Here is a 19,663-nt window from a genome sequence, read left to right on the forward strand (position 1 = left end):
TCCCTGACCAGGGATCAAACCCAAGTCCCCTGCATTGGGAGCATGGAATCTCACCCACTGGACCACCAGGGATGTCCCCTTTGTTCCATTGTATTGCCTTTGCTTCTTTGTCAAAGTAGAGTTGACTACGGGGTCTATTTCTAGGTTTTTTATTCTCTTTCATTGATCTGTTTGTCAGCTCTTTCGCCAATATCGCACTGTCTTAATTACTGGCTTTATAGTAAATCCTAAAGTTGGGTAGGATCAGTCCTCCAGTTTTGTTGTACAGTATTGTGTTGGCAAATTGGGATCTTTTGCCTTTCCAAATAAACTCCAGTTTGTTGATTTCCGTGAACTAACTTGCTGGAATTTTAGTTGACATTGCATTGATCAGTATGATTGATCTATAGGTCAAATTGAGAAGAACTAACATCTTGATGTATTGAGTCTTCCTACCCATGAACATGGAATGTCTCTCCATTTATTTAGTTCTATTTTTATTTCATTAGCATTTTTAAGTTTTCCTTATAGAACTCATGTACATATTTTGTTAGACTTGCACCTAAGTGTTTTTCTTTTTTGGTTTTTTTTTGGATGCTAATATCACTCGTATTGTGTTTTAAGAATCAGAATGTTAAATGTGTTCTCAAGTGATCTGTTATAGCAGGTATGACATTTTGGGAGCCACTGATCTCCCCCAGCATCCTCACTTTATAAATGAGGAAAATGAGACCTAGAAATAGTAACTTATTTCAAGGGTACACAGGACACATTGCTTTGTATACTTTATTCTTTCTTTGGTACTAATTTTTGACTCTGGGTTTTTTGTTTTTTTAAATTAATGATTAAACAAAGGGATTTCAAAGGAGTACATGTGAGAAACCACACTAAACTTTTGATTGTTGCTTTTTTAAATGAATTTGCTTTTTTTCATAATTAAAGGTGGTGACACTGACCTACTAGATTATCTGCTTTGAGATGTTTTCTATTAAATAGTTTTTGTAATAAACAATTACTTGGGGACCCCTGATGCTTGGCTAAGAAGAGAGTCTGTTTGTGGCTTAGGAATAATTCCCAGAGGTCTTAACATAGGTGTTGTATATTGAGGGCTTGCTATGGTAACCATCTAGGGACTTATTCTTGTTTAGTTTCACCTTTCCTTCACCATTTTTCTTACTTTATTTCATTTTGTCTTTTCTTTACCTCTGTCTTCATGTTTATCTTTCCATCTCTCCTCAGCTTTTTCTTTTTCTGCTACCTTCCATTGGGAATATATGTCTTGTCTTTTCTACCCTTTACTTCTTTCAGTTTCTTGCTTCTCTTCTCCCTTAATTAAACATGATTTGAAATAATCATTTTAACTTTATTACTCAAGGTATTATTTTTAATTTCCACACATTATTTATAATTACTGCTTCATTGAACAGTCTTTTACATATGCCTTTTAGTTACTTGCCAACTTGGAATGCTTTGTTGTTGGTTTTCTGTTGCTGTGTTAGTAAGTACAGGAGTTTAATACCTTGTGTTTATCTAAGAAGGAACATGTAATGTTTTCTATCAGAGTTCTCAAGAGAAAGCAGAGGTTTCAATAACTTGTATTTTTTTCAGTCTGAAAGTGGTATCCTGGGCATTGTCCATACCAGTGTTTTCAAACTATTTTTAGCAATTCATTCTTCTAATGAAGCAATTAAGTGAAATTATTTACATTATTCCCTTTTATAAACAATTAAGTCCTAGTGCCGTTATGTAGACCAAAGCAGGAAAAGAGTTTGGTCTAGAGATGAGAAGAAGCCAAAGTGGCCCAGAGTGAAGTGTCAGAACCCAAGCGAGGTGAAAATAGAGCATCTATACCGGATGGGGACAATCCAGTGCAGGGAGATGGAAACTGCTTAGGGTGAGGAGGGCATCTGCACAACACAGGGTCGATAGCCCAGTGTGGGGAACTGGCAGGGGAGGAGAGGGGAGGAGCCCAGCACGGAGAGTCAGTGCCATAGCAGAGTCAATGGATCATAGACACATTTGTTGGCGGAGACAGTGTGGGTGTTAGAGACTGGGTTGAGGTGCCCACACACAGTAGGAGCAGTTTAGATAGGGAGTCTGAGGTGAGCAGACTCAGTTGAGGATGGAGTCCCTGTGGAAGGGCAGCCTGGAAAGTGGTATTAGAGCCAGAGCAGAGTGATGAAGGGGTTCACATAGAGGGGTAACCCACGTGGGGTGAGGCTAGGGTTCACTTAGAATCAGCCCAGGATGGGGATCACATTCAAACCAGGAACGAGGACATCCATTCAGAAGAAGGCTAGAAGAGGATGTATGAGATGGGTTACGTACAGAAAGCCTGATCAAATAAATAACGATAATAAGTATAATGGGAGGCAGATTTATCACCTTAGAGAAACGAGTTACCAATATAGAAAGAGAAAACTAAAATGCATGTTGTGTTGTCAGTATTGAAAGTATCAGTGTGAGGTCATGACATTTCAACATATAAACACGTGTAGGGAAAAAAAATTAGATATATGTGTTTGTAGATATGTGTGTGTGGACGTGTGTATGCATATGTTCCTTAACTGTCCACTTAGAGGGTCTTGGAACACCACCACCCCAAAACCAATGAGCATGTTTGTTGTCTAGGTCTTGGCCTTTGAATACCATTTTCCAATAAAAAGGCTCCTTTTTTCAGGACTGGGCAGGGAAAATACAAGATGGGTCTGGAACATCTTATGCAAAAAAGCTTGCCAGAAGAATCTCTTAATCGACTGATCAAATTAAATGAACGTTATGGGAATTCCCCGGTGGTCTCGTGATTAGGATTCAGTGCTTTCACTGTCGTGGCCTGAGTTCAGTCCCTGTTTGGGGGACTGAAATCTTACAAGCTGTATGGCCAAATTTTTTTTTTTTGACCGTTATTAGTAATGGGACAAATGAAAATTATGAGCCACTCAATAGGATACAATGAAGAGGCAGCTTCACTTCAGTGATAGTCGTGATGCTTGACTTGAATCTAAAAAGGAGGAAACATCAGACAAACCCAAACTGAGGAGCATTCAGTTCAGTTCAGTTGCTTAGTCGTGTCCAACTCGTTCCGACCCCATGAATCGCAGCACACCTCTCAGTCCATCACCAACTCTTGGAGCTTACCCAAACTCCTGTCCATGGAGTCGGTGATGCCATCCAGCCATCTCATCCTCTGTCGTCCCCTTCTCCTCCTGCCCCCAATCCTTCCCAGCATCAGGGTCTTTTCCAATCAGTCAACTCTTTGCATGAGGTGGCCAAAGTATTGGAGTTTCAGCCTCAACATCAGTCCTTCCAATGAGCACCCAGGACTGATCTCCTTTAGGATGGACTGGTTAGATCTCCTTGCAGTCCAAGGGACTCTCAAGAGTCTTCTCCAACACCACAGTTCAAAAGCATCAATTCTTCGGCGCTCAGCTTTCTTCACTGTCCAACTCTCACATCCATACATGACTACTGGAAAAACCATAGCCTTAACTAGACGGACCTTTATTGGCAAAGTAATGTCTCTGCTTTTTAATATGCTGTCTAGGTTGGTCATAACTTTCCTTCCAAGGAGTAAGCGTCTTTTATTTCATGACTGCAGTCACCATCTGCAGTGATCTTGAAGCCCAAAAAAATAAAGTCTGACACTGTTTCCACTGTTTCCCCATCTATTTGCCATGAAGTGATAGGACCAGATGCCATGATCTTAAGTTTTCTGAATGTTGAGCTTTAAGCCAACTTTTTCACTCTCCTCTTTCACTTTCATCAAGAGGCTTTTTAGTTCCTCTTCACTTTCTGCCATAAGGGTGGTGTCATCTGCATATCTGAGGTTATTGATATTTCTCATGGCAATCTTGATTCCAGCCTGTGCTTCTTCCAGCCCAGTGTTTCTCATGATGTACTCTGCATATAAGTTAAATAAGCAGGGTGACAATATACAGCCTTTATGTACTCCTTTTCCTATTTGGAACCAGTCTCTTGTTCCACGTCCAGTTCTAACTGTTGCTTCCTGACCTGCATACAGGTTTCTTAAGAGACAGGTCAGGTGGTCTGGTATTCCCATCGCTTTCAGAATTTTCCACAGTTTATTGTGATCCACACAGTCAAAGGCTTTGGCATAGTCAATAAAGCAGAAATAGAAAAGAAAAAAAAATAAAGCAGAAATAGATGTTTTTCTGAAACTTTCTTGCTTTTTTGATGATCCAGCAGATGTTGACAATTTGATCTCTGGTTCCACTGCCTTTTCTAAAACCAGCTTGAACATCTGGAAGTTCACGGTTCATGTATTCCTGAAGCCTGGCTTGGAGAATTTTGAGCATTACTTTACTAGCGTGTGAGATGAGTGCAATTGTGCGGTAGTTTGAGCATTCTTTGGCATTGCCTTTCTTTGGGATTGGAACGAAAACTGACCTTTTCCAGTCCTGTGGCCACTGCTGAGTTTTCCAAATTTGCTGGCATATTGAGTGCAGCACTTTCACAGCATCATCTTTGAGGATTTGAAATAGCTCAACTGGAATTCCATCACCTCCACTAGCTTTGTTCACAGCGATGCTTCCTAAGGCCCACTTGACCTCATGTTCCAGGATGTCTGGCTCTAGGTGAGTGATCACACCATCGTAATTATCTGGGTCGTGAATATCTTTTTTATACAGTTCTTCTGTGTATTCTTGCCACTTCTTCTTAATATCTTCTGCTTCTGTTAGGTCCATACCATTTCTGTCCTTTATCGAGCCCATCTTTGCATGAAATGTTCCCTTGGTATCTCTAATTTTCTTGAAGAGATCTCTAGTCTTTCCCATTCTGTTGTTTTCCTCAATTTCTTTGCATTGATCGCTGAGGAAGGCTTTCTTATCTCTCCTTGCTATTCTTTGGAACTCTGCATTCAAATGGGAATATCTTTCCTTTTCTCCTTTGTTTTTCACTTCTCTTCTTTTCACAGCTATTTGTAAGGCGTCCTCAGACAGCCAGTTTGCTTTTTTGCATTTCTTTTCCATGGGGATGGTCTTGATGCCTGTCTCCTGTACAATGTCACGAACCTCCGTCCATAGTTCATCAGGCACTCTGTCTATCATATCTAGTCCCTTAAATCTATTTCTCACTTCCACTGTTTAATCATAAGGGATTTGATATAGGTCATACCTGAGTGGTCTAGTGGTTTTCCCTGCTTTCTTCAATTTAAGTCTGAATTTGGCAATAAGGAGTTCATGATCTGAGCCACAGTCAGCTCAGAGGAGCATTATTTGTACTGTAATTTTGAGAGGTATCAAGTTCATGAAACTCAGGGAAAGTCTAAGAATCTCTTCCAGGCTAAAGGAGACTAAAGAAACATGATCTGAACTCAGCGTATTCTGAACTGAATCATTTGTAGTAAAAGACCCTATTGGGAAAGTGGTGAAACTTGAATGAGATCTGAGGATGGTAGTAATGTATGGGTGTTAGTTTCTTGATTCTTCCATAGTTGTGTTGAGATCACATGGGAGAACATCTTTATAGGACAACGATGGTAAATATACTAAAACATTTAGCAGTTTCAGGGCATTAGGTCAGCAACTGTCAAATGATTTAGGCAAAAAAAAATATTCTTGTTTACAACATCTTTGGGAAGTGTGACTATTTCAAAATAAAATCTTTTAAAAAATTTTATTTGTTGGACCTAAAATTCTCAAATATTTATATCAAGTTTTAAGTGGCTACCATAGCTTTTAGGATAAACAATGATTAGTTTGATCTGAGTAGAGAATATTTGTTGAGACAAAGAATGTAGTAAGTCTGGTAAGATATGTGGGAGCTAGATTATTGAGACCTTAAATTCCAAGCTGAGAAGTTTGGACTTCATTCTGTAGCCAGAGAGTTTGATGGACAGGGGTTTGCTGTTGGGTCTCTAGAAGAGGAATGAAGCACTCTTTTTTTTTTTCTCTCTTTTATTTCTTTTGTGAAGCACTCTTTTATGGACCATTTATCTGAGTAACTCTAAACCTTTTTAGCACATATTTCCGTGAATGAAGTAGAAACTTCTTTTCAGTCTAAACCACGAGAATTGAAAGGAGTAGGTATCTTGGTACAGAGACAACTCATATTCTATTCGTTTGCCACAAAATTGAATTTAAGCTCCTGGCCTTTACTATGAGTCCATGGCTGATTTCTTTTTTTATGACAACCCTTTAAAACTTAGACTATAGTCACCCCAAAGTCTATTTCTTCTGGGTAAAATGACCCATACTCTTTTTTTTTTTTCCTTCCATATACTTTTCTTAAACTTTTTATCTTGTATTCAGTTCGGTTCAGTCACTCAGCTGTGTCCAACTCTTTGCAACCCCATGGACTGCAGCATGCCAGGCTTCCCTGTCCATCACCAACTCCCGGAGCTTTCTCAGACTTATGTCCATCGAATCAGTGATGCCATCTAACCATCTCATCCTCTGTCATCCCCTTCTCCTCCCACCTTCAATCTTTCCCAGCATCAGGGTCTTTTCTAATGAGTCAGTTCTTCACATCACGTGGCCAAAGTAGTGGGGGTTCAACTTCAGCATCAGTCCTTCCAGTGAATATTCAGGGTTGATTTCATTTAGGATTGACTGATTTGATCTCCTTGCAGTACAAGAAATTCTCAAGATTCTTCTCCAACACCATAGTTCAAAAGCATCAGTTCTTCGGCGCTCAGCTTTCTTTATGGTCCAACTCTCACATCCATACATTCAGTTCAGTTCAGTCGCTCAGTCGTGTCCATGGACACGACCCCATGAACCGCAGCATGCCAAGCCTCCCTGTCCATCACCAACTCGCAGAGTTTACTCAAACTCATGTCCATTGACTCGCTGATGCCATCCAACCATCTCATATTCTATGGTTCTCTTCTCCTCCTGCCTTCAATCTTTCCCAGCATCATGGTCTTTTCAAATGAGTCAGTTCTGTGCCTCAAGTGGCCAAAGTATTGGAGATTCAGCTTCAACATCAGCCCTTCCAGTGAATATTCAGGACTGATTTCCTTTAGGATGGACTGGTTTGATCTTACAGTCCAAGGGATTCTCAAAAGTCTTCTGCAACAACACAGTTGAAAAGAATCAATTCTTCGGCGTTCAGCTTTCTTCACAGTCCAACTCTCACATCCATACATGACTACTGGAAAAACCAGAGCTTTGATTAGACAGACCTTTGTCGGCAAAGGAATGTCTGTGCTTTTTAATATGCTGTCTAGGTTGGTCATAACTTTCCTTCCAAGGAGTAAGCGTCTTTTAACTTCATGGCTGCAGTCACCATCTGCAGTGATTTTGGAGCCCCCAAAAATAAAGTGTGTCACTGTTTCCACTGTTTGTTTCCCCATCTATTTGGCTTTGTCGTGTGTAGACATTGAAATCTCTGTTTCATCAGCTTAGTGGTTCACAGATGATTCAGCAGAGATATCCTTAATCACCTGGTGGGGCAGGGAGGACTCTGCCAGTCTTTGTGGATTGGCTGTGTGGGTTTGTAGAGGCCTCCTTTAACCTCTTAGCCCGACAGTTTATAACTCTGTATTAGCCTTCACTTCCTCTTGTGGTCAGCAAGAGGTGAGAGATTAGGGCCTTCTCAGGTCTTTCCTAAGCATATGTCCAGCCATGGGCATTCATGTGGCCTCCTAGAGTTCCAAGTATATGTCAAACCTTTTCAAAGCCTTTACTCTTCACTGTCTCATTCCCCAGCCTTTCCTATTTGCCCAACTGTTATCCATTGCCTAGCCAGCAGAGGCTCATGTATTTGCCTTTAATTGTTTTAGACAAATGCCTCTGCCCTGGGAAAGTTCCAAGGTAGGCAAAATAAAGTCAAACTCTTTGAGTTAGGAATGTACAGTAGTTTCAGCATTCTTTGGCATTACCTTTCTTTGGAATTAGAATGAAAACTGACCTTTTCTAGTCCTATGGCCACTACTGACTTTTCCAAATTGCGGGCATACTGAGTGCAGCACTTTAACAGCATCATCTTGTAGGATTTGAAATAGCTCAGCTGGAATTCAAGTACCTCCACTAGCTTTGTTCGTAATAATACTTCCTAAGGCCCACTTGACTTCACACTCCAGGATATCTGGCTCTAGATGAGTAAACACACCATTGTGGTTATCCAGGTCATTAAGAGCGTTTTTGTAAGTTTTTCTGTGTATTCTTGCCACTTCTTAATCTCTTCTGCTTCTCTTAGGTCCTTGCTGTTTCTGTCCTTTATTGTGCCCATCTTTGCATGAAATGTTCCCTTGGTATCTCCAGTTTTCTTGAAAAGATCTTAAATCTTTTGCATTCTGTTGTTCTGCTCTATTTCTTTGCACTATTCCCTTAAAAAGTCTTTCTTACCTTTCCTTGCTGTTCTCTGAAACTCTACATCCAGTATGGTAATCTTTTTTCCTTACTCCCTTGCTTTCTTTTCTAAGCTATTTGTAAGGACTCTTCAAGCAACCACTTTGCCTTCTTGCATTTCTTTTTCTTTGGGAAGATTTTGGTCAGTGCCTCCTGTACAGTGTTACGGACCTCTGTCCATAGTTCTTCAGGCACTCTATCAGATCTAATCCCTTGACTCTTATCTGTCAACATCCACTGTATCATAGAGAAAGGAAAGGAATTCCAGGGAAACATCTACTACTGCTTCACTGACTATATACACTAAAGCCTTTGACTGTGTCAATCACAACAAACTGGAAAATCCTTCAAGAGATGGGAATAGCAGATCACCTTACCTGCCTCCTAAGAAGCCTGTATACAGGTCAAGAAGCAACAGTTAGAAACAGACATAGAACAACAGACTGGTTCAAAATTGGGAAAGGAGTACGACAAGGCTGTCTGTCGTCACCCTGCTTATTTAACTTGTATGCAGAGTACATCATGGAAAATGCCAGGCTGGATAAATCACAAGCTGGAATCAAGATTGCTAGGAGAAATATTAGTAACTTCAGATATGGAAATGACACCACCCTAATGGCAGAAAACAAAGAGGAACTAAAGAGCCTCTTGAAGATGAATGAGGAGATTGAAAAAGCTGGCTTAAAACTTAACATTCAAAAAATGATGATCATGGCATCTGGTCCCATCACTTCATGGCAAATAGATGGGGAAACAACACAAACAGTGGCAGGTTTTATTTTCTTGGGCTCCAAAATCACTGTGGACAGTGACTGCAGCCATGAAATTAAAAGACGCTTGCTCCTTGGAAGAAAAACCATGACAAACCTAGACACCGTATTAAAAAGCAGAGATATCACTTTGCCAACAAAGGTCCATATAGTCAAAGCGATTATTTCTCCAGTAATCATGTACGTATGTGAGAGCTGGACCATAAAGAAGACTGGGCACTGAAAACTGATGCTTTCGAAGTGTGGTGCTGGAGAAGACTCTTGAAAGTCCCTGGACAGCAAGGAGATCAAACCAGTCAATACTAAAGGAAATCAACCCTGAGTATTCATTGTAAGGACTGATGCGGAAGCTCCAATACTTTGGCCACCTGATGTGAAGAGCTGACTCATTGGAAAAGACCCTGATGCTGGAAAAGATTGAAGGCAGGAGGAGAAGGGAGTGACAGAGAATGAGATGGTTGGATGGCATCACTGAATCAATGAACATGAGTTTGAGCAAACTCCAGGAGATAGTGAAGGACAGGGAAGCCTGGTGTGCTGCATTTCACGGGGTTCCAAAGAGTCGGGCATGACTTAGCGACTGAACAACAAAAACTTTTGAGTTCATCTATCAGGGAGCCACCAAAAAGTTTAAAAAAAATTTTTTGTTGTTGTTTAAATTTAAACCCACAATATTTTGAAAGTAAGATTCATTCTTCTTCCTTGGGTATTTACGAACCTATACTAGGAATGTAGGCTGTTGTTTTCAGAGCTATTGCTGAGTGAGGATGGACCCAGGGTAAGTTAAAGCACTACAAAGCCCTGTTACTAGGACCCAGCTGGTTTTTATCCTCAATAAGTATTTACCTAGTTGCTGTAAACTTTAGTTTCTAGAGTTCTGATGCAATTGATTCTGACAGATTTTTGCCAGTTTTCTGCTTTTGTAGAGGGACAATCTTTGGGCACTCTGTACTCTGCCATTTTCACTGATGTACCCTCCTCTCCATATGTGTGTGTGTGTATATATATATATATTTTTGTTGTTGTTGTTGTTGTTTTTTAAATGTAAGTTGTAGCCGAGTAATGAATTAAGATCTACAATTTGAAAAACTGGTTTGATATCCTTTGGGTAGAACAAATGAACTAATAAACATGGTGAAGATGTCCACTCTAAGAGCATTTAATTAACTACATGTATTCAAACTTTTAACAAGGAAGTCTGAAAATATAACCAAAGTGATTTATTCCACCAGCATTCAGATACATTGGCAAAATTATAGTCAGTTCTCACCATGTAGATGGGATATTCAGACAAATTTCTGAACAAGGTCCCTTTACAGATGTTTTCCCTTCCACGGTCCTTAGATTTATGGGTGTACTGTGCAATTGTTTCTTAGAGTGATGTTACTATAGATTCTCTTGTCCTCTTTTTCAGCTTTGGGATATCCGCAAGAAAGCAGCCATCCAGACATTTCAGAACACCTACCAAGTGTTAGCTGTGACTTTCAATGATACAAGTGATCAGATTATTTCTGGTGGAATAGACAATGATATCAAGGTATTTTAGATGTTTATGTTCTATTTACTTTTCACCTGTCTCCACTTACAGAGGTAAGTCTTTCCAACTTCTTAACTTTGCACTTTATACCAGCTAAGTGAAAGATAAATTAGAACTTGTTTTCTTTCTGTCTTTTCTTTATTGACTTTCTAAGTCAGGGTTGCATTACAACTTATATGGTCCCTACCCATCAGGGACCAGGCAGTTTATATGAAGTGAGACGTCCCTGTGTGGGAACTCTGAAAAATAAAGAGTGCATTCCCTGAGTAACGGCATTTGAAACTTTTTTTTTTTTAACCTGCATTGGCTTCATTGAGATAGCAGTAAATCAGTTTGTGATTCTGTACCCTAATCTCTCAGTGTGTCTTTGTTTTTGAAACTGTAGAAAGGAAGTTTTGGGGGGTCCATACCTAAGAATGTGAGAAGGTAGTGATGTTGAAGAAAAGAGGCAACAGACTTCTTGATAGTATAATGTAGCTCAAGCTATCAAGTAATTGACTTGGAGTCTAATCTCAGTTCTACAGTTCTCTAGTTTTTTGTGACTTCACACTAGTTCTTTAACTTGTTTCAACATCTGTTTTATCATGTGTAAGTAGGGGTTAACAATATACATCTATTTCCGCTTTATTGACTATGCCAAAGCCTTTGACTGTGTGGATCACAATAAACTGTGGAAAATTCTGAAAGAGATGGAAATACCAGACCATCTGACCTGTCTCTTGAGAAACCTGTATGCAGGTCAGGAAGCAACAGTTAGAACTGGACATGGAACAACAGACTGTTTCCAAATAGGAAAAGGAGTATGTCAAGGCTGTATATTGTCACCCTGCTTATTTAACTTCTATGCAGAGTACATCATGAGAAACGCTGGGCTGGAAGAAACACAAGCTGGAATCAAGATTGCCAGGAGAAATATCAATAACCTCAGATATGCGGATGACACCACCCTTATGGCAGAAAGTGAAGAAGAACTAAAGAGCCTCTTGATGAAGGTGAAAGAGGAGAGTGAAAAAGTTGGCTTAAAGCTCAACGTTCAGAAAACTAAGATCATGGCATCTGGTCCCATCACTTCATGGGAAATAGATGGGGAAACAGTGGGAACAGTGTCAGACTTTATTTTTTTGGGCTCCAGAATCACTGCTGATGGTGACTGCAGCCATGAAATTAAAAGACGCTTACTCCTTGGAAGGAAGGTTATGGCCAACCTAGATAGCATATTTAAAAGCAGAGACATTACTTTGCCAACAAAAGTCCGTCTAGTTAAGGCTATGGTTTTTCCAGTGGTCATGTATGGATGTGAGAGTTGGACGGTGAAGAAAGCTGAGCGCCGAAGAATTGATGCTTTTGAACTGTGGTGTTGGAGAAGACTCTTGAGAGTCCCTTGGACTGCAAGGAGATCCAATCAATCCATCCTAAAAGAGATCAATCCTGGGTGTTCATTGGAAGGTCTGATGTTGAAGCTGAAACTCCAATACTTTGGCCACCTCATGCGAAGGATTGACTCATTGGAAAAGACCCTAATGCTGGGAAGGATTGGGGGCAGGAGGAGAAGGGGACGACAGGATGAGATGGTTGGATGGCATCACCGACTCGATGGACATGGATTTGGGTAGACTCCGGGAGTTGGTGATGGACAGGGAGGCCTGGCGTGCTGCGATTCATGGGGTCGCAAAGAGTCGGATATGACTGAGTGAACTGAACTGAACTGATCTCATAGAGTTGTCATGGGCATTAAATGAGCCAAATGCATTAGGCACCTAGCAGAATTTCTGGACATAGCAAGTGCCAGTAAATATGAAATGTGTGGGGGTAGGGGGAGGCTACTCAGTTTGTCTCTGCTTTTACTTGTTGGCTTCCTTAGGTAATTCAAAGACTTTGACTTACCTTATGCTTTATCATGAGAGTAGTAATTACTGGGTAAATACTCAGCTTCTTATGTTGTCTCTGCGGAGAAATTGTACTGTATTCCCATCTCTCCTTGCCTCCTTTGCTGTTACTATGGATGGAATGTACTTTTATCTACAGGGAGTCCCTTAAATGGAAAGATTTCAACCTTTCTTTCCTGTCTCTGGGACCTCATGCTGTCAGTTTTCCCAAATCGTATCCTTTTAACCAACTGTATTGCTTCTTATTAGCATTTCGTCATGCTCAGGTCTTCTCTTGGTAGGGGAAAGAGTCTTCCTTCAGTTCCACATTGTCTTGTTATTGCCGTCAGTCTTCCCCTTTACAGCCAAACTTCTTTAAAGATGGTGATAGTGGTTATGATCGTAATAGTGTTATCATCATCCTCTAACACTTAAGTGTGTCAGGCATTGTTCTCAATGCATGCTGTGCGTGTTTGTCTGTAAGTCGTGTCCAACTGTTTTGCAAACCCATGGACTATATAGCCTGCCGGGCTCCTCGTCCTTGGAATTTTCCAGGCAAGAATACTGGAGTGGGTTGCCATTTCCTACTCCAGGGGATCTTCCCGATGTAGAGATCAAACCCGCATGTCTTGCATCTCCTACATCAGCAGGTGAATTGCTTACCACTGTGCCACCTGTTGTTCTTAGAGCTTTACATTATTAATTATTTTAAGCCTCACAACAGTCCTATGAAATAAGTGCTGTTAATGGGCTTCCCAGGGTTGCAAAGAGTCGGATAGGACTGAGCAACTGAGCACACACACAGTGCCATTTTTACCAATGATTCAAAACCCAAAGTTTGGGCCCAGAGTCCTGCTCTTATTACCTGTGAGAAATCCCCTGAATATTTTCTACACTCACTGTCTTTAATGCCTTATCTCCCTTTCATTTCTTGATTCCATGTCTCCTGACCACTGCTCATCAGTCTGGCTTTTGCCTCCATTGTTTTATTGATACTGTTCTCTTCAAGGTCACAAATGATCTCCCTGTTACTAAATCTAGTAGATCCTTTTAGTCGTTGTTTTTTTTTTAAACTTGCTCTGACAATATACTTTCCTACCCTTTCCATCAGGCGTAGCCATCAGATACCTCTGCAAGCTATTCTGTCTATGCATTCTTTAAATGTCATTATTCCCCAAGGTTCTTTCCTCAGTGCTCTTATTATATGCCTTTCCCAGGACAATTCCCATCTAATTCTGTGACTCTAATTGTCATTTCTGTGCAGATAACTCGATGTTCTCAACCCAGATCTTCAGCTCCAGACCCATATATACAGCCAGCTACTCAACATCCCCATTTAGAGTACTTAAAAATTCACCATTTCCAAAATTCCACTTCATGTCCCTTTTCCACCCTGTAACTCTTTGGAGACTACTACAGTCAGAACGTGGGTACTTAATTAGATCACCTTAATAGCAAATGCATTATTTCCCTGAGTGAAGTTTGGGAACCCACTATTATTAGAATCACTAGGCAGCTTCTAATACACATGGAAGTGGATTAGTGTCATCTAGCTATGGTAATTTTCATACTTTTAAGTTATAATTATAAAAATTTACATACTGTGAAATTAGATGCTCCCCAGTAGTCTAGTGGTTAGGATTCCGTGCACTCATTGCTGTAGCCGGGGTTCAATTCCCAGTCAGGGCAGCCTTTCTTCTGGGCTTCCCAGGTGGCACAGTGGTAAAGAACCCTCCTGCCAGTGCAGCAGACTCAAGAGACACGGGTTTGATCCCTGGGTCGGGAAGATCTCGAGTAGGAAATGACAACCCGCTCCAGTATTCTTGCCTGGGAAATTCCATGGACAGAGGAGCCTGGCAGGCTACAGTCCATGGAGTTGCAAAGGGTTGGACACAACTGAGCAACTGGGCACACATATGAAATTAACCTTTTTTTTAGTATACAGTTATATGGATTTTAATGCTTATGCAAATTAATGTAACTACCACAGACAGGACAGAAAAATTTCCATCACCCCAAAAAACTTTATAGTACTCGTCTGCATCAAACCCTCTACCCATTCCTAATCCCTACAAACCATTGATCTCTTCCTTGTCCTATAGTTTCTATTCCAGAATATCATATGAATAGAATCATACAACATATGACCATCTGAGAATGACTGAGAATTTGATCTTTTCATATCAACTGTGGGGATAGACTAACCTAAGAATAATAATCTTGTGCTAGTAAGTCCTTCTTACCACAAATAGTGTGGCTTATTCTGGGCTCTTTGTCTAAACTGTTTTGGGACCTTTTATAAACAAGTATACTTCCCTGGTGGCTCAAACAGTAAAGAATCTGCTGCAGTGCAGAAGATCTGGGTTCAGTCCCTGGGTCAAGAAGGTCCCCTGGAGAAGGGAATGGCTACCCACTCCAGTATTCTTGCCTGGAGAATTCCATGGACAGAGGAGCCTGGCGGGCTAGGCTCCATTGGGTCGCAAAGAGTCGAACACAACTGAGTGACTAGCACTTTTAACTTTCGTAAACAAATATATTCAGTTGTACTATAGTTCTGAAGGGACTGAGTTTCTTTTTAGGTTTTGAAGGTTTTCCATGTCTTCTCAGATACATATATGTTATATCTTCTCTTGAATCAGTTTTTTCCTCACATAGCTAATCTCAGTCTTTGTTGATATATATCAATTTTGTTCTAAAACCCAAATTTATCTCAAATATGAGAAATTATTAAATAGAGTCCTATGAGTGCAGCACTTAATGACTCTTCATCATAGCCTTGTAGGCTCTTTTTTTTTTTAGCTGATTTACAATGTTGTACTAGTTTCTGGTGTACAATAGTGTTCAGTTATACATGTATATTCTTTCTCATATTCTTTCCCATTATGTTATTACAAGATACTGAATATAGTCCTCTGTGCTATACAGTAAGACCTCATTGTTTATCAGTTTTCTATATAATGTGTGTGTTAGTCACTGTCATGTCCAACTTATTGCAACCCCATGGACTGTAGCCCACCAGGCTCCTCTGTCCATGGAGTTCTCTAGGCAGGAATATTGAAATGGGCTGCCATTTCCTTCTCCAGGGGATCTTTCTGACTTAGGATTGAACCCGAGTCTCCCACATTGCAGATTCTTTACCATCTGAACCACTAGGGAAGCCTGTGGGTTGCCATGCCCTCCTCCAGGGGATCTTCTCAACCCAGGGTTCAAACCCAGGTCTCCCGCATTGCAAGTGGATTCTTTACCAACTGAGCCACCAGGAAAGCCCAAGAATACTGAAGTTGATAGCCTATCCCTTCTCCTGGGAATCTTCCCGACCCAAGAATTGGATCAGGGTCTCCTGCATTAAAGGCGGATTCTTTACCAGCTGAGCTGCTGCTGCTGCTGCTGCTGCCGCCAAGTCGCTTCAGTCGTGTCTGACTCTGTGTAACCCCATAGATGGCAGCCCTCCAGGCTCCACCATCCCTGGGATTCTCCAGGCAAGAATACTAGAGTGGGTTGCCATTTGCTTCTCCAGTGCATGAATGGGAAAAGTGAAAGTGAAGTCGCTCAGTCGTGTCCAACTCTTAGCCACCCCATGGACTGTAGCCTACCAGGCTCCTCCGTCCATGGGATTTTCCAGGCAAGAGTACTGGAGTGGGGTGCCATTGCTTTCTCCGACCAGCTGAGCTACCAGTAGTTTATATCTGCTAATCCCAAATGCCTAATTTATACCTCCCCCACTCCCTTTCTTCTTTGGTAACCATGAGTTTGTTTTCTGTGTCTGTGAGTCTGTTTTGTAAATATGGTTATTTGTGGCATAGTTTAGATTCCACACATATGGGATATATATACATACACACATATATATGGCTAGTCCTTTGTCTGGAATCCCCAACATTGGATATTGCTGTTGACTGGCTTAGTGTTGTCTTTAAATATGAGCTCGGACATATCTTTTTTATTTTTTTCCGACTGCCCTGGGTCTTTGTTGCTGCACTCGGGTTTTCTCTGACTGTGGCGAACAGGGCTACTTTTTGTTGTGGTGCCAAGGTTTCTCATTGCGGTGGCTTCTCTCGTTGTGGAGCACAGGCTCTGGAGCTCATGGGCTTCAGGTGTTCGGCCCACAGTTTCTCCATGGTATATGGAATCTTCCTGGACTGGGGATCCAACCCGTGTCCCCTGCATGGGCAGGTGATTTATTTAGTATTTTTGGCTGTCCTGGATCTTTGTTGCTGCACAGGCTTTTCTCTAGTTGTGGCAAATGGGAGCTACTCTCTTATTGCAGAGTGTGGATTCTAGGGCTGTCGGGCTTCAGTAGTCAGGATGCACGGGCTTAGTTGCTCCACAGCATGTGGTATCTTCCCAGATCAGGGATCACACCCACGTCCCCTGCATTGGCAGGTACATTCTTTAACACTGAACCAACAGGGAAACCCAGCTCAGACATATCTTTAGAAAGGATTTCTGAGATGAAAGTAGGCCCTCCTCATTGCTGTCCATTATATTACTCTTATTTTCTTCTTAGCATTGTAATTTGGATCATTTTTCTGTTTCTTTTTTTCTCTAGTTTTATTGAGATATAATTGACGTATAACATTGTTTTAGATGTACAGCATAATGACTTGATATATGTATATATCTCTGAGTTTCCTTTTCTTTAAATGGGAATAATCACCCTATCTCATATAGTTGTTACATGGATTAAACGAGTAAAAAAATATAATATTCCTAACACTATAGCAGTTACATAGTAAGTGTTCAATACATGTTGGCTGCCGTCATCATTATTTTACTTTTACTTATTATTAAAATATTCTATAGTTTAGTAAGTGGCAATCTTATGCTGGACATTTAGGCTGTTTCATATGTATCACTATCACAAATTATGCTGCTGTATGCAATATATCCAATATATCTGCATGTGAAGCTTTCCATATTTAATTACTTCCTTAGAATAGATTTCTAGATGAAAATCAGTGTGTTAACAAATATAAGGTTCTTTCATGTCTTGGATACAGTTGCCAGATTGTTTTTTGATGATAGCAGTTAATAAAGATGGTATTTGAAATTAGGTTGCTTCAGTTATTTCATTTTGCTCCTGTATAACTAAGGGGTATGCTAGAGAAATGTGAAACCATCCATAGAATTTCAGTCTTCTCCCTATTTAACAGCATCCTGTTCTGACATGCTTAGGGATGAGTAACTGTTCTTGGACCCAGAAAGACTCTTAATGGTTCTCAGGCCCTCATAAGTTTCTTTTAAAAATGCAAAAGGGAGGCTCCTTTTCCATCAGAAATAGACTCAGAAAATGTCAAACCTGAAAGGGACTTTAGACATCTCATCATCTCTCCTTATTGTACAGGTTACTAAAGCAAAGCCCTGAAAGGTTAAGTGATTTGGCCAAGATCAAATAGTCTGTGGTAGAGCCAGGACTCTCCAGAGGGCCAGTAGTCTTACAATTCTTATCATATTGCTTCTGCTCAATTAACAAGTATCCTTTAAGCAGTCAGGGGCTTACCAGTCTTGAGCGTGCTTGACAAATCCCTACACTGCCTTACTACGTTAGGAAGTACTCCTGAAGAGCCTGGTTTCTGTTTGCTTCTCAGTCTCTCAGAGAGCACTGCCTGTTCTGGGAAAGGAGGAACAAATAGGGAATGGAAGCCCCTCTTAAAATCTGGAGTGAGCAAATTCTGATTATATTTGTGAACAAATACATAGTTCCTGTTGGGCTCGTGAGATTTTCTTCCAGGTATAGGATTGTGGAGTCAGAGGAAAATGAATAAAAGAAGAAAATGTGCTTCTGCTTGGTGTCTTGAAGATCTGGTTGGCATTTCTTATAATCTTGAGCTCTAGTCAGAATGGGAGGTCAGTTGGTGATTTTTTTTTTTTTTTAATGTAGTCTCATTTCTGTTCTCATCCTTTCCAATTATTTGGGCCAGAAGGCTCTTTCTAGAATCTGACCAACTCATTCTACTACTCGACCCTTCTGTGGCTCCCCAGTGAGGGAGGTAAAATCCAAGCCAGTCATTCAAAACCTTCCGTGAGCTGCCCTTTGCCTGCCCATCATTCAGGCATTGTCTGCTTCCTCTCTGCCTATTTCCCTACAACCCAGCAATTTTTTCATGTCCCTCTGCTTTCATGCATCATCTTTGCCTGGGAATAACCTTCTACTTTGTCTAAATAAAGAAGTACTTCTTGGGAATTCCCTGGCAGTCCACTGGTAAGGATTCCGTGCTCTTACTGCCAAGGACCTGGGTTCAGTCCCTGATTGGGGAACTAAGATTCTACAAACTGCGCGGCATGGCAATAAATCAGTAAATTCTTTTTTCATGCCCGGCTCAAGTGCTTTATTCTTTGTGAAACCTTCCCTTTCTCACTCCCATCCATGTACCGTGCCAACATTAATCCTTCTGCCCTCTTGGCTATTGCCCCTTGTTCAGGCCTCTCATCACTTGTTTAGCTCCTTGAGAACAGGAACAACATTTCTTTTATCTCCAACAGTGCCTGCCACAATCACTGAACAGCTGATTGGGACATCTGCAAAATATTTTGCTTAAATTACTGCCCTACTCACTCTTCCTCTGGCAAATCCCAGATACATTTTGGGTATACAAAACAATGTGTGCAGGCCCCAAAGTGGAAAGTCTGGAAATAGCTCCCAAGTGCTGTGAAGGATGATGAATTTCATTCTCCTAAAGAGCTAAAGGTTTCAACAATGCCTTCTCTGAAGAGAAGGAACAATGGCTTGAACAAAAATGTCAGCCACTTCAAGCTTTCCTGATTATTGAGGCAGCAAATATCCTGACACAAAAATGATTGTGTATGAAGTGTGTTGGGTTCCACACATGAATGAGTTATTGATGGGGAAAGTGGAGTTGTCTGCCGTATGTATTGCTTTGACAAACTCATTTCTAGATGAGGAACGTGCCTTGCTTAAAGGGACAGCGGAAAATTTGTTTAAGTTAGAGAAACTATGTGGCAATATTAAATCAAATTTGGATGAAATTTTGTATAATAACAGTGACCTTAACAGAATTGCTGTTCTTTTTCCATATGACATTCCAGACCATTTCTATTGCCTTTAATGTATTTCTTTTATGTAATTATAAATAACTTTTATATTTTCCTTATTTGCTTAATAATAGTTTATTTATAAACATTTTTACATTCGATCTTCAGAGTGTTTTTAGGATTTGCTTAATAATAGCAACCAAT

The 19,663-nt window shown here is 40.6% G+C and overlaps 1 protein-coding gene across 1 annotated transcript in view; it reads left to right on the top strand.

The window, feature by feature from the left end:
- Positions 1-19,663, top strand: part of SNRNP40 (small nuclear ribonucleoprotein U5 subunit 40) — a 39,005-nt gene that overhangs the window by 8,913 nt on the left and 10,429 nt on the right. The window contains exon 5 of the mRNA XM_081586061.1: positions 10,479-10,601. Within this exon, the coding sequence (XP_081442187.1) occupies positions 10,479-10,601 (123 nt within the window). The remainder of the gene's footprint in view (positions 1-10,478; positions 10,602-19,663) is intronic.

Source organism: Giraffa tippelskirchi, chromosome 3 (genome assembly GCF_054371585.1).
Source record: "Giraffa tippelskirchi isolate mGirTip1 chromosome 3, T2T-mGirTip1v1.2.pri, whole genome shotgun sequence".
NCBI lineage: Eukaryota > Metazoa > Chordata > Mammalia > Artiodactyla > Giraffidae > Giraffa > Giraffa tippelskirchi.